At 34.6% G+C, this 24,615-nt stretch overlaps 1 protein-coding gene and 1 pseudogene across 2 annotated transcripts in view; one reads left to right on the top strand and one right to left on the bottom strand.

Annotated features, from left to right (window-relative positions):
• DOCK3 (dedicator of cytokinesis 3) overlaps positions 1-24,615 on the top strand; it is a 695,231-nt gene that overhangs the window by 279,095 nt on the left and 391,521 nt on the right. The window contains exon 5 of the mRNA XM_081301421.1: positions 150-246. Within this exon, the coding sequence (XP_081157547.1) occupies positions 150-246 (97 nt within the window). The remainder of the gene's footprint in view (positions 1-149; positions 247-24,615) is intronic.
• On the bottom strand, positions 18,790-19,529 carry LOC308652696 (small ribosomal subunit protein eS6-like; annotated as a pseudogene). Its single transcript has one exon. The product of its transcript is annotated as a small ribosomal subunit protein eS6-like (transcript).

The following is a 24,615-nucleotide window of genomic DNA, read 5'->3' on the forward strand; positions in this document are numbered from 1 at the left end:
TGCAAAAAAGGTCTTTAATCAATTAGATGTACTTATTTTCCTATTTGCAATAATTTAAAATTTGAATTAAGCATATTGAAAAATGTAGCAGAGATATTCTAAGATTTTATCAAAAATAATGTCTCTGTATATTGTGGCTATGATTCTAGGCAGTATGAAACTGTGGTTCCACTCGAAGATTCCATTGTGACTGAGGTTACAGCAACTCTTCAAGAATGGGCCAGTCTGTGGAAACAACTATATGTTGTAAGTATTTGTTTATAGTTTACTGTAGCATTAAAATTCTTTTGTACCAAGTAAAGATATATTCTAACCTAACCCAATCTACTGTTTGAAATTTTTTAATATTTTCAGATTTTCAAATGTATATTCCTAATATTAACCAAAACATAGCAGACTAGGTTTTTCCAACCTGAAGAGAACATATTCATATGTCTGTAATCTCTCTACCCTACTTTAGTCACTAGAATGTAATTTTCATACCATTAAGAATCTTAGCTATCTTATGGATTTTTGTGTGCTATATGCTTTTATAAAAATGAATAAACAATGCATGAGAAGAGTTTAACTTTTATTGTTTGTGATCCTAATAGTGACTAATGACAAGGGAATTGTATGTAGTAATATCTTACAACTACTAAGCCTAGAGGATATATCATATATAACATTTTGGTAGGCTAACAATTATTTGGAAATATAAAAGAAATGAAATAAAGACCAAGTATTATAAAAATCCTCTATGAACTTAAGAGAGTTGAAGATGATAAAATATCAAATTATAATATCTGCACGAAAAATAAGTAACAGTATTTGAGTTCTGGATGAGATAGCCATTTACATTCCACTTAAGGTCTTGCTGGGTTCCATATATGATGCAGTACACATATTCCAATTTAGTCCTTTCACTAATTATAGCATCTAGGCAAACTACCTACCCGAAAACTTCAAAAATTAGGGAAAAGAAGGTAGACAGGCTAGGCACACTGAAAACATAATTCACAAAAGAACAGCTTTATAAAATGGACTTATAAAGAGTACTATCTTTTGCTCTCTGTATGACCCTGTTAAGAGGATGAAAAGATAAGACTATAGACTGGAAGAAAATATCTATAAGTCACATATTCCTCAAAAGGCTTATATGTAGAACATATAAAGAATTCCCTAAACTGAATTATAATAAAGTAATTTGGTTAGAAAATGAGCAAATGACTTGAATAGATATTTCATTAAGGAGGATACAGACTAGCCAGTAAGCATGTGAAAAAGATTTCCATGTGGTTACTCAGTCATTCATTAAATGTATTTATTATAGTAATACAAATGAATATTACAATGCTAATGTTCTATTTAAAATATAAATGTTAGCACTTTTCTATGTAAATTCAAGTCTAATCAGTAATTAACAACTTCTTGAGTTCGTATGATTCTTAAATCATAATAATTATATAAATAGGAACTATACTCATTTTACTAATATACTCTTTAATTTTTCTTTACTATTCAAGAAAATAAATCAAATAGATATGATTAATAGGGGATAGATCTTTGATGGAGAGTAATATAATTCATATAATTCTTACATTAACTCATTAAAAACAATAAGATTGATAAGATATTAATTTCATATTGATGATAATAGTATTACTATTACCATCATGTGGCATTTAATGTTGGGGAAAAATTCTGAGAAATGCTTCATTAGGTGATTTTACTGTTGTGCAGACATCACAAAGTGCTTATGCAAACTAAGATGGCTGATGTGGGCCACCATTATATATGTATTCTGTTGTTAACTGAAACACATGAATGTAATTAACATATGCTTACTTTGTGCCCATTTGTCATACTTTACATTCATTATTTTGTTTTAATTGTCATCACAATTATTATCCTTTTCAGATTACAGATTGGAAACTGAAAATTAAAAAGGATAAGGAATATATCCAAAGTCATATAAGCAGTGAGTGTACATCAAGAACCCAAACCTGGGTTCATTAATCTCCAGGGCTTTAATAAAGTCATTATTTTATCTTTTGGATTATTCTTTTGATATCTCACATTTAGTTTTAGTAGCTGCCTATTACTATCTTATGATAGGAAATTGATTATCTGTAAGTGGCATTCTTTACCCTAGATAGAAATAATGCCTCTTTAAGCAGATATTTTTTCCTTTTTCAAGTAAGAATACACACTCTGAGTTTAGTATGGCAGGTCTACAGTTATCAATGACTCAAGCTCATTGATTCTCAATACAGGAGCTAAACACACACACACACACACACACACACACACACACACACACACCAGAGAAAAGAGCTTTTTCAACAAATGGAGCTGGAAAATTGAACATCAACCTATAAAAGATTGAAACTAGATCCCCATCTCTTACCCTATACAAAGTTCAACTGAAAATAGATTGAAGACCCCAGTGTAAGACCTGAAATTACTAGAGGAAAATGTAAGAGAAACACTTCAGATACTGGTATAGGCAGTGATTTCCTGAATGGGATTCTAGTCGCTCAGTAATTAATAACAAGAATTGCCTAATGAGATTATATCAAATTAAAACACTTCTTTACAGCAAAGGAAGAAGAGTGTAGAAATAGTCTAGATATGGGAGAAAATCTATGCCAGTTATTCATCTGACCAAGGATTAATATCCAGAATATATAAAGAACTTGAAACATAACACCAAAAGAATAAGTGATCCAATCAGTAAATTGAAAATGAACTGAAGAGACATTTCTCAAAAGAAGTACAGATATTCAACAAATATATGAAAAATGTTCCTTATCATTAGTCATTAGGGAAATGCAAATCAAAACTACAATGGCCACAATTAAAAAGACCATTACCAAGAAAACAAAATTAGCAAATATTGGCAAAGATTCAGGGGAAAAGGAACCCTCATACACTCTTGGTAGGAATGTAAACTAATATAGCCACAATAGAAAACAGTATTGAGGTTCCTTAAAAAACTAAACCAGAATTGCCATATGATCATGCTATGCCACTAATAGGTGTATATCTGAAGGCAGCAAAGCCATCATACAGTAGAGATACCTACATACACATGTTTATGATGCTACTATTCATTATAGCCTATAAAATCAGCCTAGATACTCATCAGTGTAAAAGGGATTAAGAAAATGTAGACTATATACACAATTATTATTTAGCAATAAAGAAAAATGAAATTATGTTATTTGCAGGAGAATGTTTGTAACTGAAGATCATCATGTTAAACAAAATAAGCCAGCTCAGAAAAACAAATATCATATTTCTTTCATATGTAGAATCTTTAACAATAATAACATGAAAGTAGAAGAGAAACTTTTAGGAAAGGGAGAATAGGGGAGGATGGATATGGTCAAAATTCATCATACGCATGTATGGAAATTGTCACAATGAAACCCATTTACTATGCAATTAATATATATTAGTAGTTAAATACATTTAAAAAACAAGCACTTGGGCTTATTTTGTCCTCCTGCTTTTTGTCCTCTTTATTGTACTTCAGCCTGGTTGTCCCAGATGGCTAATACTATATAGCATATCTATAGTATGGCTTGTAGGATGAAAGAAAGAAAAAAAAAAGGAATCTGCCTTTTTTTTTTTAAAAAAAAGAATACTTCTTAAAAGTTGTGGAAAACATTCCCTGCTTACTGCATATTAGTTCAAACTGAAATCACAAAGTAATCTTTAGATTAAACAGCCTGAGAACTGGTCTTTATTCCAAATGACCATATATTAGCCAAATATCATGGTTTCTATTACTATGGAAAAAGAGGAAAATGAATAATGAGGAATCACCTACAAGAACACCATAGTGATGATGACTCTTGTTTCCATATAAAGCTCTAATGAACTTCCTTTGCTAAATCTGTTTAAGAAATAGTGGAATTCACCAGCCTATTGAATATTTTATTTATATGGAACAATGAATTTTAGGTAAAACATAGAAAAGTGATAAAGGTATTGTATTGTTAATAATCATTAGATTCACCTAAGCTTTCCTTTAAATTTTTTTTCACAATTTGATATGCATTTGTGAGGATAAATATATGTGCATAAAAGTTAAAATGGTACCAACATGATATCTTCTGTTATAGTAGATAACATTAAAAAATGTTTTGGATAAATCAGAGCTGCTATTTGATGTAATAGTTTTGAAAATTTAACCTTTGAAAAATCTTCTAGGTGTGCATTCACACCTGATACACTTGTTTTTCCAGACATGGAAAAGGCGGATACCCTTGTTTTTCCAGACATGGTGGGGGTGGGGGTGGACATGAAAGTGGGAGATAATTGAAAAGAAGATGGTTTCAAACAATAATTCTTATACTTTTTCTCAGAATTTTTTTGTATGTGTGTGGTCTTGGGGATTAAGCCCAGGGACATACTACCACTGAGCTCTATCCCCAGCCCTTTTATAAATTTTGATATATGGTTAGCCAAGTCTGACTCCAAACTTGTGATCCTGTTGCCTCAGCCTCCTGATTCACTGGGATTATAGGCAAGTGCCATCAAGCCAGCTAAAAGAAGTTTGAAATTGCTAATATGTCTAGATATTTTTCAGTTTTATGAATAAGATCTTGTTGCTTTTTTTTTTCATTTCAACAGCAGTGTTGCTTGTTAGTTTTAGCCTACTGTTTACATGACTAACGTCAAATGATTTTTTTTTCATTCTGTTATGCACATGGGAAGTCAGATACATAGCCAACTAGATTTTTAAAAAGTGAATTCATTCTAGTGTTTAATTCTAGTAAAAAGTCATAACTCTTAAGCAGGTTTTCAAACTTCATGGGATAGAATACAAAAAACTACCAAGCAGGCACAGTTTAAATGAGTTACTATAAGACTTAATCCAAATAAACAGAAGTCATATTCAAATTTATCTTTCTACTGGAATAGAAGAATCTGTTGTATTACTAAAATTAGGCAGGAAACTCAACAGTTCTCCCTTTGTTTTCCCTACTTAATTCCAAACCTCATAGTTGTTTCTTTTTTTTTTATTCTGTTCCTTCTTTTATTTTTATTTTTTTTATTGGTTGTTCACAACATTACAAAGCTCTTGACATATCATATTTCATACATTAGAATCAAGTGGGTTATGAACTCCCATTTTTACCCCAAATACAGATTGCAGAATCACATCGGTTACACATCACATTTTTACATACTGCCATATTAGTGACTGTTGTATTCTGCTACCTTTCCTATCCTCTACTATCCCCCCTCCCCTCCCCTGCCATCTTCTCTCTCTACCCCATCTACTGTAATTCATTTCCCTCCATGTTTGTTATCCCATTCCCCTCATAACCTCTTATATGTAATTTTGTATAACAATGAGGGTCTCCCTCCATTTCATAGTTGTTTCTTAATCTAAGTTTACTAAGAGGCAGTTAATTACCTGGCTATCAGCAAGAAGAAGTACTAATGCTTAACCAGAATGAATCTAGCCAATAGCTTCTCAATACTAATTTGTCTGACTTTGAAAACAAAAGGAAAATGTAAATAAATGATAAATGGTAAAGTATGAGAAATAAGTCTTAAGTATATGACTATAAAGATGGATTTCTTTCTATAGAAGAATGTAAGGAGAGAAATGAATTACAGTAGATGGGATAGAGAGAGAAGATGGGAGGGGAGGGGAGGGGGGATAGTAGAGGATAGGAAAGGTAGCAGAATACAACAGTTACTAATATGGCATTATGTAAAAATGTGGATGTGCAACCGATGTGATTCTGCAATCTTTGTAATGTTTGGAACAACCAATAAAAAAAAATCATGAAAGTTGGGGTTGGGGTTGTGGCTCAGCAGTACAGTGCTTGCCTTGCACTGGGTTCAATACTGAGCAGCACATAAAAATAAAAAAATAAACAATAAAAAAAGACATGCACATATGTATTACCTGACATATGGCACTAAGTAGCAATTGTAGGGGCCAGTGTAAAACACACGGGATGTGAAGTAGCAATTGTCATTCCCTTGGTTGCTGTAGTTTTCCTTAATCTTACCTTTCATCTAATTGGCCTTATTAAGTGGTCACTCTTCAAAGGGAATCTTTCAATTTCTTTTGAATAAACACTAGTCAGAGCTGCCCCTCCCTGCTCTAGCCAAACTTTACCCCTGAGTACACCTGCATATGTGATACCATAATGTAAAAACAGTGGAAAAGAAGAGAATCTAACTCAACAGCAGCCTAAGTTTCAACCTAGGAGAGTCAAGAGCAGCACTGAGTGAGCTGCATCAAAAAAAAAAAAAAAGAATGTATAAAAATTAGTAAGAAAACCAGTGAAGACCCCATTACATAATCAGTAAAGGCAAAAATAAGCCATTTTCAAACACTAGCCTAGGGAAATGAACACTCTTAACTAATGATCAAAAGAGATGTAAATGAATTCAATGAGATAATAATTTTCCTTTCAATTAACAGATAAAATGGAAATTATCTTCTGCTATCGAAATCTATTGATGGATACCTTCATTCTTTGCTGCTGGATATCAAGTTTTGTTAGCACAATTGGAAAAAAACCTTAAAATTTTTCAGATTCTAGTAATTCTAATCCTGAGAATTTTAAGAGGATGTAAATATAGTACGGGGTGAGTCTATTCCATAAGTATGTCCATTGCAGCATAATTTCAGTAGCAAAAATAAGTTTACTAATTGTTCCAATTATGGTCCATTTAAGACTGATGAGTTATTGTTTTCATGTAAAAAGCCATTAAAATTTAAATGTTATGCAATAAAGTGAAGGTGTATGTACAAATAACATGTAAAGTATGATCTTATCTGTATTCTGAAAACATGTTTGGAAATAGATGAGGAATATGTACCAAAATATTAGTGGCAATTACCTTAGCATTAATTTCTTCTATTTTCAAATTTTTCAGTTGTAAATATTTATTGTTTTAATGGTTAGGAAAAATAGAATGGTACTTTCACTTACAAAATAAGCACAACAACTGATAATGTGAAATAATACTACCAATATTGTCATTAAGTAGTGTCTACAAGAGCTTAAAAAGGATTTTGCTACTTAATGTGCTATGTTTCATGCTTATCACATTGTTAGCAAGCATTTATTAGATTCTTTTTTTGGGGGGGTATACTCTCATACTTTTTTAATTTTTGAGACAGGGTCTTCTAAGTTGCTTAGGGACTTGCTAAATTGCTGAGGCTGGCTTTGAGCTTGTGATCCTTCTGCCTTAACCTCCCAAGCCACTGGGATTACAGGCGTACACTATTGCACGTGGCCATATTGATTAAATTCTAATGTAGTTTTTGTGAAATAGAAAAGAGCTTTGGACTTGAACTTGAATCCAATTCTGCATCTTCAATGTTAGGCTTGGTATTAGATCTTAGTTTTTTTGTGCAGTGATTAGGTATTGTAAGCCAGCCCACTTCAAAGAGGTCTTAAAATGAAATAATATATAATTCAAGTAGTCTATAGATATTAATTGCACCATCCTCTTTTTGATATACATTATATTTCTGTGTGTATACACGTTTGGCATCTATTTCCTAATAATAGAGTGATAGTAGATTCATCACTTAAGCTTCTCTGTATATAGAAATAAATAGACATAATGAAGTGGATTTCATTTGTATAATGGGGTGTTTGGATAAGAAAATATTCATGTGTGTGTACACACAATAAACACACACTGATACATGTAAAATACATACATGCACATTTGAACCAGGATAGAAAAAAACCCCATCCTTCTAAAGTGGTTAATACAATAATCTCCCTATAGATGGTGGAATGAGATAGACATCATTACTCCTAGGTACATGTATGATTGCATGAATGGCGCAACTCTACATTGTGTACAACCAGAGAGTTGAAATGTTGCGCTCCATTTGTGTATGATGCTTTGAAATGCATTCTGCTGTCATGTACAACTAAGTTGAACAAATAGAAAAAAAAACCTCCCTAATCAGTAATTTTATTTTGACAGGAAAAAAATTACCTGAGAACTATCAGTTGTGGAAAATGGTGACATTATTATGTATTCCTGTCTAAACTAGATTGTGGGACTGGGGTTGTGGTTCAGTGGTAGAGTGCTTGCCCTGGGTTTGATCCTCAGCACCACATGTGAATAAACAAATAAAATAAAGGTATGTGTCCATTTACAACTAAAAAAAGATTTAAAAACTAGATTGTATAATTTTAAATAGATATTTATGCTCCAAATAGTTTTTGAAGCTGAAAGCTCATTAGAAATCACAAATATGTTATCTTTTTCCTTTTGCCAAAATAAAATTGAGGCCACTCATTAACGTAGCTATGAAAGGAATTTGTTTTCCAGAATTAGTATTATTATTCATTTTAAGCATGATCACAACCTATTCTGAGTTTATAAACTACTTCCACTTACCACCTTCATGCAAGATGCGTTATCTTAGTATAGCATTTGTGACTAACATTAGGTCAGCTTATTGAAAAATGCAAATATCTGTTCACTAAAAGCTATAAAAAAGAAATTAAAGAACATCCAAATAAATGGGGGAGAGATAACATGTTAACAGAATGGAAAACTCAAATATTGTTAAGATGTCACTTCTCTCCAAACTTGATATGCAGTGTCAACTTAATAGCAATCAGAACTTTAACAGACATTTTTTGAGTAGAAATTATTAAATCTATTCTAAAATATATTTTTAAAATCTTTTTTAATATTTGTTTTAGTTATTGGTGGACACAATAACCTTTATTTTATTTTTATGTGGTGCTAAGGATTGAACCCAGTGCCTCCCTCACAGGTGCTAGGCAAGAGCTCGGCAAGTGCTCTACCACTTAGCCACAACCCCAGCCCTTTAAATACATTTAAATGACTAGAATATTCAGTGCATACTTTCTGAAAAACAAAATTGGATATCTTTCGGTATGATATCAAGGTTTACTAGAATGTATATATGTACTAATCAAGACAGTATAGTATTGATAAAAGGTTAGGGATATAAATCAGTAGAACTGAATAGAAACAATTCAGATAAAGTTAATTAATTTTTCACAAGGTGACAAGGCATTTTGGGGGAAAAGGGAAGTCTTTTTAATAAAAGAGAATAGTGGATATTATATATGAAGGAAAAAATGAACCAAATATAAAATTTAATGATAAAAATCTGACATAAAAATCTAAGCATCCTAGGAACAGGCTAGATTTCTAAGGTCATTAGAAACCATAAAAATAAAAGTAACATAAAAATAAAAGTTGGAAACTCCATCAAAATGAAAAACTTTCTTTCTTTGGAACATAGTGTAATGAAGAGAAAAATAAGCCCAGAGTAGGAGACAATACTTAATTTACTTATATCTTGACAAAGGAGTCACATCAAGAAAAAGAACTTTCAAAACTCAGTAATGAGATAACCCAACAAATGATTTGAATAGACAATCACAGACAAAGAAATGAATAGCTATTGAAAATATAATCAGCATTAATAATTATCAGGGAAATGCAAATTAAAGACAGTATCAAGTATAGACATTGATGTACAGCAGATGAAACCTTCCTCTGTTGCTAATGAGAAAGTAAAATAGTGCAACCATTTTAGAACACAGGCATTCTTACACAATTAAATATGCAATTACCCAAGGTATTTACTTCAGGAATATGAAAACATTTATTGATATAGAAACTTATACAACTGTTTGTGGCTTTCTGCATAAAAGCCCAATCTGGAAATAGTTCAGATATCCATGAATAGAAAAATAAGCAAATTTTGCTGTATCTGTATAAAAAATAATAAACAGTAATGAAATTAACCATTGATAGATGCAACAAGATTGATGGATCTTAAAAATGTTCTAAATAAAAGAAATCAGACACAAAGAGTACATATTTTATGAATCAAAATTAATACATTCTTGAACAAGAAAAAGTATATTTATGAAAAAAATCAATGGTTTTCTGGGACCAGAAGTAGATCTGGGAACTGACTATAAATAGACAAAAACTTTTGAAGAGTAAGGAAAATGTTGTATGTCTTTTTGATGACAGTTATACAGCATATACATTTTGCAAAATTCTGAATTGTACTCAGAATGTGATAGATTTGTGTGTAGATCAAACCTCAAAAAAGGTTATATCTCTTTAAGACCCCATCAAAATACTCTATTTTGCGAAATATAGCTTTCAAGCAAACAGTATAGATGTGTGAATTGATCAGCTCTATTAATTAACATTTCAATTTATACAGTTTGGGTGAGGGGACTCTTTTCCTTAGAATATTTGTATATCACATTTAAATATTAAATATTCATATTATCGGTACAAATTTTGAGTTTAATTGTTTTTATTCTACCTTTGGGGGATCATGAATTGTCCTGTTGCTCATTTGTGTACCTTTATCTGGTTGAAAACCAATTTGATGTATTTCCTTCTGAATGAGCACTCATTTTCCTTGTTTTACATTTATTACATTTATTGTTTTACATTATTTACAGTTATTATTTTATTACACATAAACAAGTTAATATATATTTCATATGTACAGTTAAATAATAATGATAACAAAAACAGTCCTTCTTTTCATCTTAAAGATCGTTCCAAAATCCCTTCTTGCCACACACAGACTTAATGACTGTTATGAATTTTGTGTTAATTTACCTCCTCTGTGTCTTAAACTATATGTAATCCTAAATTCTATACATTTGTGTGTTTTAGAGATAAAATTATCATCTAGATATATTTATATTAGTGTGTCTATAGTTTTTAATCTTTTATTTTTTTCCCTCAATAATTTTTAAAAATTTACTCATGTTGCCAGATTGAGTGGCTACTCACTTTTGTGGTCATGTAGTATTTCATTGTAATGATTATATTTGTCCACTCTGTTATTGCTGTGCTGTTAATTCTAATTTATCAATTTCACTGTTGGTTAATATTAATTCCAGTTTTTCCCATATCCCAGAGTAAGATTGATTTATAACTCCAATTTATCCAATGGCCTTTGTCAAATTTTGTTATCAAGGTTACACTGACCTCATTAAACAACTCAGAGAAACCAAGAATTCTATATTCTATAAGAAAGTCCTTCAGAAAAGAAGAAGAAACAAAGACCTTCCAAGATTAGCAGAAACTGAGGGAATTCATGACAGCAATACTGGCCTTACAAAAGATGCTTAAGGGAGTTCTACATCCAGAAGCGAAAAAAGAAAAGAAAAACTATTATCCTAAAAGCATGTGAAAGGTCAAATCCCTTTTTGAAGAGAAAAAAATGGAAATAGAAAATAATTAAACATCAGTACAGTACAACATTAAACCACAAAGATGAATAAAAGAAAAAAAGAATAAAAACTATTCAAAACAATTAGAAGAAAAAATTTTCAACAACAGGAACCATTTCCCTATAAATAATAAGCATAAATGTAAATGGACTAAATTATCCAGTTAAAACATACAGACTAACTGAATGGATTAAAAAACAAAACCCCACAATATACTAACTAGAAGAAACTTACATTATGAGAAAACATGTAGAGAAACTGAAAGTGAAAGAACGGAAAATGGTATTCCAAGCAAATTGAAACCTAAAGTGAGTAGTAATATCTATATTCTGACAAAATATATTTTAAGACAAAAACTGTAAGAAGAAACAAAGATGTTCACATTATAATGATCAGGGGATCAATTCAACAAAAATATGATATAGTAAATCTATGTGCACCTACTGTTGAGCACTCTGTTTAATAAAACAAACCCTATTATAATTAAAGGGGTAGACAGACTGCAATGTCATAATACTGGATGACTTCAGTATTCCACTTTCATCAGTGGACAGATGATCCAGCAAAATATTCAACAAGGAAACTTCAAACTATAGTGTAGATCAAATGAAATTGAACATTGACATAGCATTCTATTAAACAGCTGCAGAAGACAGGGTTTTTTTTTTCATTTAAAAAAAAATCAGCACACAAAACTTTCTCTAGAAAGAACCAGATATTAGGCCACAAAACAAATTTTAACAAATTCAGAAAACCAAAATCATATTCTGTATTTTTTATGATCACAATGGAATAAAGCTAGAATATAAATACATGGAGAATGAACAGCACATTTTTGAATGAACAGTGGGTTATTGATGAAATCAAAAGGGACATAAAAATATCTCTTGAAACAAATGAAATCGGAAATACAATGTACCAAAACTTACAGTATGCTACAAAAGCAGTAGTTAGAAGTTTTCAGCAATAAATTTCCATATATTAAAAAAAACAAATTTCTATTAGTGAGAATGTGTATTGAAATCACCTTCTATTATTTAATTGGAACCTATCTGATCCTTTATGCCAGGTGGTATTTGTTTTATGAGATTGTGTATTGACATATGAGACATAACTATTTACAAATGTTACATCTTCTTGGTGGATTATTTACTCATATGTGGTGACCTTCTTTGTCTCTTCTAATTTTGGATTGAAGTCTTCTTTTTCAGGTATGAGAATAGCCATTTTTGCTTGCATTCAGATTTTATTTACATAGAATAGCATTTTCCATTTTTTTCACTTTCATCCTGTGCATGTTCTTTTTTTTATTTTTATTTTTTATTTTTGGGTCAGTGAGGTGTATTTCTTGCAGACAGTAAACAGTTGGGTCTTGTTTTTTCATGTAATCTGCCGGTTTATCTTGATTGACAAATTACTGTCATTTAAATTCAAGAATATTATTGAAAGGTAAGTACTAATTTCTGTCATTTTCAAATGGTTTATTTATTTCTAATTCTCATTTGTTTATCTATTCTTTTATTGAGAATTTATTTTCCTTCCTATGTTCATTTGATTATGTTTCTCTTCCTTGTCTAGGTGGAGGATTCCTTTAAATATTTTCTATGCTTTCTTAATGGTCATGAATTACTTTGATTTGTGCTTATCTTACAAGGTTTTATTTCTTTTTTATTTTAAAGTTTAAATTTACTGGATACGCTAATGACAGTTGTTTTTTTTCCCCTGTGCTTGAAATACATCATTCCATGCTCTCCCTGACCTTTATCAGTTTTCTGAAAAATCTGCTGTTATTCTGATGCTACTGCCTTTACTAAGTGATTTGGCATTTCTGTATTGTAGCTTTTAAAATGTTTCCTTGCTCTGTGTTTTGACATTTTATATGTTGTAGAGATATTTTTTTCCTGGTCATGTCTCTTTGGGATTCTAAATACAACTTGCTATGTCTGATGTGTATAATTCCTAAAATTTGGGAATTTTTCTGCTGTTATTGTATTGAGTGGGTATTCTGTATCATTGGTCTATATTGCTACTTCTTTTTCAATACCTATGAGTCTTAAGTTAGGCCTTTTAATGTTGTCCCAGAATTCTTGTTTATTCTTTTTTTTATAATTATTTTTTTATTGGTTGTTCACAACATTACAAAGCTCTTGACATATCATATTTCATACATTAGATTGAAGTGGGTTATGAACCCCCAATTTTACCCCAAATGCAGATTGCAGAATCACGTCGGTTACACATCCACAATTTTACATAATGCCCTATGAGTAATTGTTGTATTCTGCTACCTTTCCTATCCCCTACTATCCCCCCTCCCCTCCCCTCCCATCTTCTCTCTCTACCCCATCTACTGTAATTCATTTTTCTCCTTGTTTATTTTCCCATTCCCCTCACAACCTCTTATATGTAATTTTGTATAGCAATGAGGGTCTCCCTTCATTTCCATGCAATTTCCCTTTTCTCTCCTTTTCCCTCCCAAATCATGTCTCTGTTTAATGTTAATCTTTTCTTCCTACTCTTCCTCCCTGCTCTGTTCATACTTGCTCTCATTATATCAAAGAAGACATTTGGTATTTGTTTTTCAGGGATTGGCTAGCTTCACTAAGCATAATCTGCTCTAGTGCCGTCCATTTCCCTGCAAATTCTATGATTTTGTCATTTTTTATTGCTGCATAGTACTCCATTGTGTATAGATGCCACATTTTTTTTATCCATTCATCTATTGAGGGGCATCTGGGTTGGTTCCACAGTCTAGCAATTGTGAATTGTGCTGCTATGAACATTGATGTGGCAGTATCCCTGTAGCATGCTCTTTTAAGGTCTTCAGGGAATAGTCCGAGAAGGGCAATAGCAGGGTCAAATGGTGGTTCCATTCCCAGCTTTCCCAGGAATCTCCAAACTGCTTTCCAAATTGGCCACACCAATTTGCAGTCCCACCAGCAATGTACAAGTGTACCCTTTTCTCCACATCCTCGCCAGCACTTGTTGTTGTTTGACTTCATAGTGGCTGCCAATCTTACTGGAGTGAGATGGTATCTTAGGGTGGTTTTGATTTGCATTTCTCTGACTGCTAGAGATGGTGAGCATTTTTTCATGTACTTGTTGATTAATTGTATGTCCTCTTCTGAGAAGTGTCTGTTCAGGTCCTTGGCCCATTTGTTGATTGGGATATTTGTTATCTTATTGTCTAATTTTTTGAGTTCTTTGTATACTCTGGATATTAGGGCTCTATCTGAAGTGAGAGGTGTAAAAATTTGTTCTCAGGATGTAGGCTCCCTATTTACCTCTCTTATTGTTTTTCTTGCTGAGAAAAAACTTTTTAGTTTAATTAAGTCCCATTTGTTGATTCTTGTTATTAACTCTTGTGCTATGGTTGTCCTATTAAGGAATTTGGAGCCCGACCCCACAATATGTAGATCGGAGCCAACTTTTTCTTCTATCAGACGCAGAGTCTCTGATTTGATATCAAGCTCCTTGATCCATTTTGAGTTAACTTTTGTGGATGGCGAGAGAAAGGGATTCAGTTTCATTTTGTTGCATATAGATTTCCAGTTTTCCCAACACCATTTGTTGAAGATGCTATCCTTCCTCCATTGCATGCTTTTAGCCCCTTTATCAAATATAAGATAGTTGTAACTTTGTGGATTAGTCTCTGTGTCCTCTATTCTATACCATTGGTCCACCCGCCTGTTTTGGTACCAGTACCATGCTGTTTTTGTCACTATTGCTCTGTAATATAGTTTGAAATCTGGTATCACTATACTGCCTGATTCACACTTTCTGCTTAGAATTGCTTTTGATATTTGGGTCTTTTATTTTTCCATATGAATTTCATGATGCTTTATCTATTTCTACAAGAAATGCCTTGGGATTTTGATTGGCATTGTATTAAACCTGTAGAGAACTTTTGGTAATATCACCATTTTGATGATGTTAGTTCTGCCTATCCATGAACAAGGTATATTTTTCCATCTTCTAAGATCTTCTTCTACTTCTCTCTTTAGGGTTCTGTAGTTTTCATTGTATAAATCTTTCACCTCTTTTGTGAGGTTGATTCCCAAGTATTTTATTTTTTTTGAGGATATTGTGAATGGAGTGTTTTTCCTCATTTCCATTTCAGAAGTTTTGTCGCTGATATACAGAAATGCCTTTGATTTATGCGTGTTGATTTTATATCCTGCCACTTTGCTGAATTCATTTATTAGTTCTAGTAGTTTCTTTGTAGACCCTTTTGGGTCTTCTAGGTATAGAATCATGTCATCTGCAAATAGTGATAATTTAAGTTCTTCTTTTCCAATTTTTATGCCTTTAATTTCTTTCGTCTGTCTAATTGCTCTGGCCAGTGTTTCGAGAACTATATTGAATAGAAGTGGTGATAGAGGGCATCCCTGTCTTGTTCCGGATTTTAGAGGGAATGCCTTCAACTTTTGTCCATTCAGAATGACGCTAGCCTGAGGCTTAGCATAGATAGCTTTTACAATGTCAAGGTAAGTTCCTGTTATCCCTAGTTTTTCTAATGTTTTGAACATAAAGGGATGCTGTACTTTGTCAAATGCTTTCTCTGCATCTATCGAGATGATCATATGGTTCTTATCTTTAAGTCTATTGATGTGGTGAATAACATTTATTGATTTCCGTATGTTGAACCATCCTTGCATCCCAGGTATGAATCCTACTTGATCATGGTGCACAATTTTTTTGGTGTGTTTTTGTATTCGATTCACCAGAATTTTATTGAGGATTTTTGCATCTAGGTTCATTAGAGATATTGGTCTGTAGTTTTCTTTCTTTGAGGTGTCTTTGTCTGGTTTCGGAATCAGGGTGATGTCTAGGGCCTCCTCTTGTGTCTAGTCACTTCCCACTTTTCCTCTAGCCAGGCCCCTCTCACGGGTGCCGCTCACCACAATACTGGCTACACGCCAGGTCTGCTGCTCCCGGGAGCCCTGTTTTCATGAACGACTGGGCACACTCTTCCAGTTTTCCATTCCCTCAGACCCTAAATTTGTAGAGCTTGGGGCTGAGAATCCTCAGCGAATTTTAGTTGCCCTCCGCTAGCCACGCCCCCGGTAGCTGGTGCAAGAGACCTCAGCTCTCAGCCCTGGTGGGAGCGGTAGTTCCGCGCCGCGGGTCCCGCGCTACCTCTGATTCCCTCGGGGTGGCTGTCGCACTCACGGGAGAGCTGGGAGGGGCCCTTACGGGAGAGCTGGGAGGGGCCCTTAAGGTTTCCCCGATGTGTGGAGAGGGAAGGCTAGGGGATTACACACCTGTAGGTTTCAATGAAGTTATCTCCTCCGCCACTGTCTGATGACGTCAGTTCTCTGCCATGGTGGTATCTCTTGCAAATGGCGACAGTTCGTTTCCCTTTGCCGGGTGACCAATGCAACAGGTGGGTCCTTACTGTCTCTCCCAAGCCCCGTTTCAAACCTGTGGCCACTACTTATGAAGGCTCAGTAGGCATTTACCTCCGTAGGATGAGAAGGGCTGACCAGTTGTTTCAGCCGGATGGATTAATGCTGAGTCACAGCAAGGCCCGCAGACAAAGTCCAGTTCGCGCTGGTGCGAGGCCTGCCGCCATTTTTAAAAAACAGGTTTAATACTGACTTTTTTCAGCTCTTCAAATCTCACACGTCCTTAGCAAACTGATCCATACAAGTTCTGGGGGTGGAGAGCCGCAGGCACTACTTCCAAAAGTTTCGTTCACCGTCGCTCCCAGTTCAAAGCCCCGCCACAGGGCCCCGCCGCAGGCAAGCCGAGCACGACTCCTTCCCCGGCCAGTCCCCACCCTGTCTGCCCTACACCATGTCAGGAATCCGCTCTTGTTTATTCTGTTCATTTTTACTTTCTTAGATCTTTCACCTTGTCCTCAAAGCCTGAAATTCTGCCTTCTGCTTTATGTAGTCTATTTCTGAGACTTTCAACTGAGTTTTTTAAATTTAACTTATTTCAGTATCATTTCCAAAGTTTCCTTTTGGTGCTTTTTTCAGAATCTATCTTTATTGAAAAATTTCAGTTATATCCTGTATTGCCTTCCTTATTTCATTCAGTTTTTTATGTGTTCTGAGTTCACATAACAGTCATTAGAATTCTTTGTTCAGCATTTTATGCACTTTATTATCTATGGATTCAATTTTTCCGAGTTATGAAATTTTAGAAGTATCTTGTTTTCTTGTTTTCTCTTGTTTCCTGTGTTTGTATGTTGAGATTCATGTATCTCTTTAGGATTTATTTCTCTTCTATTTTGTGAGGATGTTTTTAGTAAGCAGATTTCTCTTTCCAGTGTGTTCTGAGCTTGGGCTATATCTGTTCCACTCAACTGGCCAAAGTGCATGTTCTATCACCACCACCTCTTTGAGAGTAGAGAATAACCACCATTAACAGTGGTAACTTAAGAGCAAACCATATATCAACATTAATAAAAACATTTTATATGATCTCTACAACCCCATTAAACAAAGATAAGGGAGTATAACAATATAGAAATAACCTGAAAAATTAGGCATTAAGGATAGAATAATTAATGGTAAATGTGTGTGTGTGTGTGTTTGTGTGTGTGTACATAAAGTATGGAGAAAGAAATAAAATGTCATGAGGAGCCACTTCAGAAGATACTCTTACGTCCAAATTCAAATCAAAGAGAGCTTTATTTTCCTGGCCAGGGACTGTCACCCACCTGTAGAGAGAGACAAGCTCTGTGGGAGAACAGCAACTTCATGGCCTGTGTCTTGGGAATTTAAGGATGAAAACCACAGCTCAGGGACTTTCCTTAACGCCATGTAAGCAAGCCAGTCATAGAAGCTAAGAGAGCAATTAGCACAGCAACTCAGACAATCACATCTTGGATTTGAGCAGGTGTTAGACAACTGTATCCTGAGTTTGAGCAGATAGTTAGTGGAGGTGAGAATGTACTTCAAAGTCTTGGGTCACCAAGACCACCATATCCTGGGTTGAGTACATTGTGTAGTGTACAAAGTACAGAAAACAATATATTATAAGAAAATAGCTTTCACTTCAATTTCTCAGAAATAGCTCTTGTAACAGTTTTTTTTTTTAATAGAAGGCAGCAAAATGAAATCTTAGGCCTACCTATGAGTTATTGCTTTATAACTATCTTATCTTACTTACCAAAATCTTATACAGTGGCAACTTAAGAGGAAACCATATATCAACATTAATAAAAACATTTTATATGATCTTCCTGGGTTTTTACCTATACTCTATATTTTTTATTAATCTATAACCTGTAATTTACACTCTTATTGATTACATTTATCAGTTCACACCACAATTAAAAGAGAAAATGTAGAGAGAAAGAACGACAAAAGAGAGGAGAAGGAAATACAATGAGAAGAAAGAAAGGAGATACCAAGAAAAAATTCAATAAAATATATAAAATTAAACAGAAATATAAAAAAACAAATCATAAGGGAAAACAAAACAAATTACAAAAAAGCAAAAGCAAGAACAAACTAAAGAAAGACATAAGATTTTTCCTTGCTAACTTTATTTACTTATTTACTTATTCAGAAGGTCTGATTTTATTTATTTGTTACTGATAAAAATTCGTATTTTTGGACTCAGAAGTAGAAGCTCTCAGAGAAGACAACCTGCGTCTCTTGGCAATCTGTTCCTGCCGTTTTTCTTTGGCTTTTTTCATTCTCTTGACCAAAAGTTTGGCATATTATGCAGCCTTTTCCTTATTTTTCTTAGTATGCTGTTTCTTCAGAGCAATACACCGGCGCTTATGTTGTAGGACACGTGGAGTAACAAGACGCTGAATCTTTGGTACTTTGGTCCTGGGTTTTTACCTTCCTTGTTTAAGGGTTTTCTGACAACATATTGGCGGACATCATCTTCCTTAGATTGAAAAGTTTGCGGATTCTACTAGCTTTTTAGGTCCCAGTCTACGAGGTACAGTACTATCAGTAAGTCCAGGAATATCCTTCTCTCCTTTTTATTTTTTTACAATAACCAAGTTGAGAATGCTCAGATTGGCATCGACAATGCCAAATGCAACAGATTTGCGCTTTCTCTCTCCAGTTTGCCTGGGTCTATAACAGGAGTGCCCCTTACTCAGTAGTAGGTGAATATGGCCATGTGTCAAGACACCCTGCTTCATGGGGAAACCTTGTTTGTTGTTCCTGATTCAGGCCACTTAACCCTTCCATTCTTCACCCAGAGCATTCGCATTTGGCCATATGCTTCTCAAAAAGTACGAAGTTTGCCTTCATCGTCCATTTCAATGAGTTTCTGACAGCCAGTGGCTGGCAAGGACATATTCAGCTTCATCTTGGAGCAGCAGATTGCCTACCAGCTACCATAATTTAAATGGAGATACTTTCCCAGGTTTCTAATTTTAGAGTTGACCAGCTATTAGGGGGCTGTGAGTTGCAAATACAATTGTTTTTGTTTCTTCTCAGCAACAGAGCAAACAGGCCATACTTGTTACAGAAGTCTGTATGCCTAGGTCCACTCTCCTCTTCATCAACCAGCAAGTTTATGAGGGAAAGTTGTCTACTGTAGGGGTAAATTTACCTTCAAAAGCTGTTATTTTGTTCCTGGAGATGGGGTGTATAGCTATAGAAGGAGACACCCACCAAACCTCTCCATGGAGGACCCTGTATTGCACCACATCCCAGTTCCTGAGAACTTTAATCTGTTTTCAGGGGCATATCAAGTGTTGCTTGTTGTGATAGTGAATCCTCCAAATACTTCTGAGTGTGGGAGGAGTGGCTGACAGGCAGAATCTGTGATGGGTTGGGTAATTGCAACTTGAGCCAGTACCTAGCTCCAGTTGGAAATCACACTCAGGGGGTCTATCTCCTCACAAAGCTCAAACTGCTAATTTCAATTTATTTTATTTATTCATTTTTGTGGTGCTGAGGATCGAACCCAGTGTCTCACATATGCAAGGGAAGTGCTCTGCCACTGAGCTACAGCCCCAGCCCTGCTAATTTCAGTCTCAAAGGGAAGCATCCTTTGCATTCCTTTGCTCTGTAGACCAGCAAACTGTGCCTCCTGTCATCCACATCCTAACATATTCTCCATGACTCTGGGTTCAGGTATAAACTAACCTGGTGGAAGGGTGGGAAGGTGTCACTTATGTCTTGGAGACAAAAAGGCAAGTGTTTTGATCTACAGAGAAAGCCTAGAAAATGGATCTTCTCTTAAACTGACTCCCTAAGGGGCAGCATCTGAGTCTGCTGGAAAGTGCAGGGAATCTCTTTTGCCACAGTGGTGGTGAATACTCACTGAATGCCTCTGGGTGTGAGAGGAATGAATTCCCCCTTCCCCTGAGTCTGCATGGAATAGAAAGCGGTAGACACCAAGCTTTCTATATCATCTAGCCCTGGCATTCCCAGCCTCAGCCCCTTTGTGAATCCACATAAAGCTGGACTTGCTGACTTTCTCAAAGCCCAAACTGCCTGTTTTATATGTGAGCTTCCTCTGTTTCTCTCTGCTAAATAGATTGGCAGACCTCACCTCCTTCTGTGGGTCTGTGTCACAAACACTGTTTTAGTCCCATAGCCCAGTGTGGGGGGAAAAAGTGACTGTAGGGTCTTAGAGATCTAAAAATACAGGTGTTTCTCATCTCCCATGCTGAAAATATAGATAATGAAACCAGTTTTAAGATGACTCCTCTTCATTGCACTCCCATCTGAATTCTTTATATTATGGCTTTTCTTTAAACCCAGTTAGGAGAACCATCTGTTTTGAAATCTTGATTCACAGGCAAATATTTGGTCCTGATGATAATCTACAACAATATAACAGCGAAGTTAAAAGATTTACTTAAAAATTTATGCTTTTGCCCAATTTGCTGTTAGAGCTTTTCCTTTATTTGTATTGTCAGTTCTTTAATAGTTATTCAGAATTTTAACACCAATTTGAAACATTCTCGAAAGAGAACACAGTTCATGAATACTCTAGGAGATTATACAATGCCAAAATAAGACAAACAAATTGATATCTAGGATCTCACTAGCCCCATGATGCCATAACATAAACAATTTCAGTTTTCTTACCACTGGATTCCATTATGACTTTATTTTTGGTTATTATATGACAATTTTCATTTCCAACATTCTGAAGGAATGAAGTATCATAATGGTATCCTTTTGAGTCAATAAAGTTTTGTCTGAGTTATTAGACTTCTTTTAAGCACACTTTAAACAGCGCATTTAATATTTTAGTCGTGAGGGATGGATTGATGGAGGAATTTGAGTTCTCTCAGAGGCATCCCCAGTAGAGTTGCATATCTTTCTATATTTGTGTGCAGAGAGTTGGAAGAAAAAAATTATACACAAAGAACATTCTTTCAATGAGATGTAACCAGCTCTGAAGCTTACTCTCTCACTCTGAAGTATGATAGCAGCATAGTAAAAAGGGTTGATATAATACTTTCTAATTTCCTGGGAAATGTTTTTACATATAGAAGCTGAAAGTGATTTTTTTCAGGTATGAAATGTTCCAAAGGTATGGATTTAAAATGCACTGGAATTCAGCAATGCTTAGAGATGGTTAAAAGGGTGTGTCTACATACTAAAATTCCTACATAATGAATTCGATGCTGCTTCCCTGAAATGGCCAGAATTTTCATTCCTTTCAGTTCCAGTTTTCATACAAGAAAATTGGCCTTATTAATTCTTGACCAAATGACTAAACCAAGGCTTAAACTCTATTATTTTTATTCACAGAAAAGAAAATTTCCAACAAGGTAGATGTCTGTTTTTCTTAAAATATCTCCTAAAGAAGGGCCTGGTTTTTACAGATTTGCTTCTGAAAATCACATTTATTTTCTTGTTTAATGTCTCTTCTTACCACTTTATTCTTACCTAGTGAGTCGGATAATGTTTCCCCAAATGCCCAGCTTCTTCATTCTTTCCAGTCCCAATTTCCACGTAGAAGATTCAGCCATTCAGCCTTATGTGAAGCCATAATTATAAGGCATAATATCATTTATATGGATATAATGATTTATAGGAATAAAATGAAAAATACATGGCTTTAACATTAGACAATTGGCCTTTAATTCCAAATTCCTGAATTTCTAGTTTTGTGGCTTAGTGCAACACATATAAACACTTTGTGACAGTCTTAGCTTCCTCATATATAAACTTTTGAGATAAGAAGCAGGATCTTTGGTTGTTTTGAAGGTACATGGCAATAAATAGCAATATATAAAAAAACTTTTAGCAGAGTAATTGGCATACAGGAAATGCTAGTAGTTGATTAAAACATAGGTGATTTTAAGATTTGTGTTAATTGCTTTTATGGGAATTATTTTCCTCAGTAGATGCCACCATTCCTAAAATGTTTCTCTGACTTCCTGATGCCTAAAAATTTCAAAAAGTCTTTTTAGAGTTAATACATATTTGTTGTTTCCTCATTTGGAATTAAGCAAGATATTTCATTTGGGGGGAGTTTGTTTTGGAAAAAGATTAGAATTTTTATTGGTTCTTTTAACTTTAGGATTCATTGTAACATAAAAGCATGGAATATAATTTGCTCTAATTTAGTCTCAAGTACTTCCCCTTTCTCTCTTCTCCTCTCTCCTCCTGTTTTCTTCCTTCTAGTGATCTTACTACTATTTACTTATAGTCTTCTTTTAAAAAATTAGTGTCTTATGGATATACATAATGGTGAGATTTGCTGTGGTATATTCATATATGTACCCAGGAAAGTGTACATATCTATCCATCCTTCTCCTCCTCTTCCACCTCTTCCTCCTCCTCGTTGGACTAGCTTCTGCATATCAGAGAAAACATTTGACCTTTAGCTTTCTGGGTCTGGCTTATTTCACTTAGACTGCTAGTCTGGAGTTCTATCCATTTACTGGAAAAATGTCATAATTTCATTCTTTATGGCTGAGTATTATGATTTAGATATAAGATATCTTCCAAAAGTTCATGTGAGAGACAATGCAAGAAAGTGTAGAGGTATAATTACTTGGTTATAAGAGTCCTAACCTAGTCAGTGCATTAATCTGCTGGTAGGGATTAACTGGATGGTAACTATACACAAGTAGGGTGTTGCTGAAAAAGGTTTGGGACTTACCAAACTTAACTAGCAGTCTAAGTGAAATAAGCCTGACCCAGAAAGTTAAATGTCAAGTGTTTTGTCTGATTGCCTTTTTCCTTGGTAAGGGGAGTCTCTCTCTCTCTTTCCTGTTCGCCATGTCCTGAGATACTTTCCTTTGCCTCATGCTTTCTGCAGTGGTATTCTGCCTCACCTCAGGCCCAAAACAATGGAGTTAGCTGTCTATAGACTGAGACCTATGAAACTGTGAGCCAAATAAACTTTTCGTCCTCTAAAATGGTTCTTGTTAGTACTTTGGGTCACAGCAGTGCAAACTATGATTAGTATAGAAATTGATATTAAGAAGTGGGATTCTTGCTATGACTAACTTGACCATGTGGTTCAGAAGCTTTTGGAGCTTTTTGGCGTTAGTGAGAGAAATTCTTTAAAGTTTAGAGATTCAAGCTGGAAAAGCGTAAGATTGTTGTAACTGAAACTTAATGGGTGGGAGTTCAGAAGAGCAGAATGCTTGTAGTATTGTGGACAGTAAAGACTGGGCTTTCAGGTTTCAGAGGAGGAAGACTCTACTGGAAATGGGACTAGAGACCATTCATTTTATGTTCTGGCTAAAAAGTTGTCTTATTTTGCCCGTGTCCTCAGACTTTGCTGATTTTAAAGGTGACGGACATCTTAATCTGGTACAAGAAATTTCTAGGCAGCTTAGCATTCAGGAGATGGCATGTATATTACTGGTAGCTTTTAGCCAAATTACTGGCAGCTTTTACTGTGATCATCAGGAGCAAAAAGCAAAGTGGAAAGATTTGAAAAACTTGGAATTGGGCCAGAAAAATGGGAGTAAAACTGGGGCAAAAGAAATCGTAGTTATTAAAGACTGTAGCAGGGCTGGGGATGTGGCTCAAGCGGTAGCGCGCTCGCCTGGCATGCGTGCGGCCCGGGTTCGATCCTCAGCACCACATACCAACAAAGATGTTGTGTCCGCCGAGAACTAAAAAATAAATAAATAAATAAATATTAAAAAAAAAAGAGAGAAAAAGACTGTAGCAGATTGGGAGGCTGATACAGGAGGATCTTGAGTTCAAAGCCAGCCTAGTAAGACACTAAGCAACTCAGAACCTGTCTTTAAATAAAAATACAAAATAGGGCTGGGGATGTGGCTCAGTGGTTGAGTGCTCCTGAGTACCAAAAATAAAAAAATTAAAAAAACAAACTTTACAATCACTAAAGAGATATTAAATACTTTACCTAGAGATGTTAGAAAAGATGGCTTAAGGGCATCTCAGGAGTTCGCAAGACCACACGTTTCTCAGGAATGTAAAAGTAAAAATTCCCTTGAGAA

Source organism: Spermophilus citellus, assembly GCF_964194105.1.
Source record: "Spermophilus citellus genome assembly, chromosome: 7".
In the NCBI taxonomy this organism is placed as follows: Eukaryota; Metazoa; Chordata; class Mammalia; order Rodentia; family Sciuridae; genus Spermophilus; species Spermophilus citellus.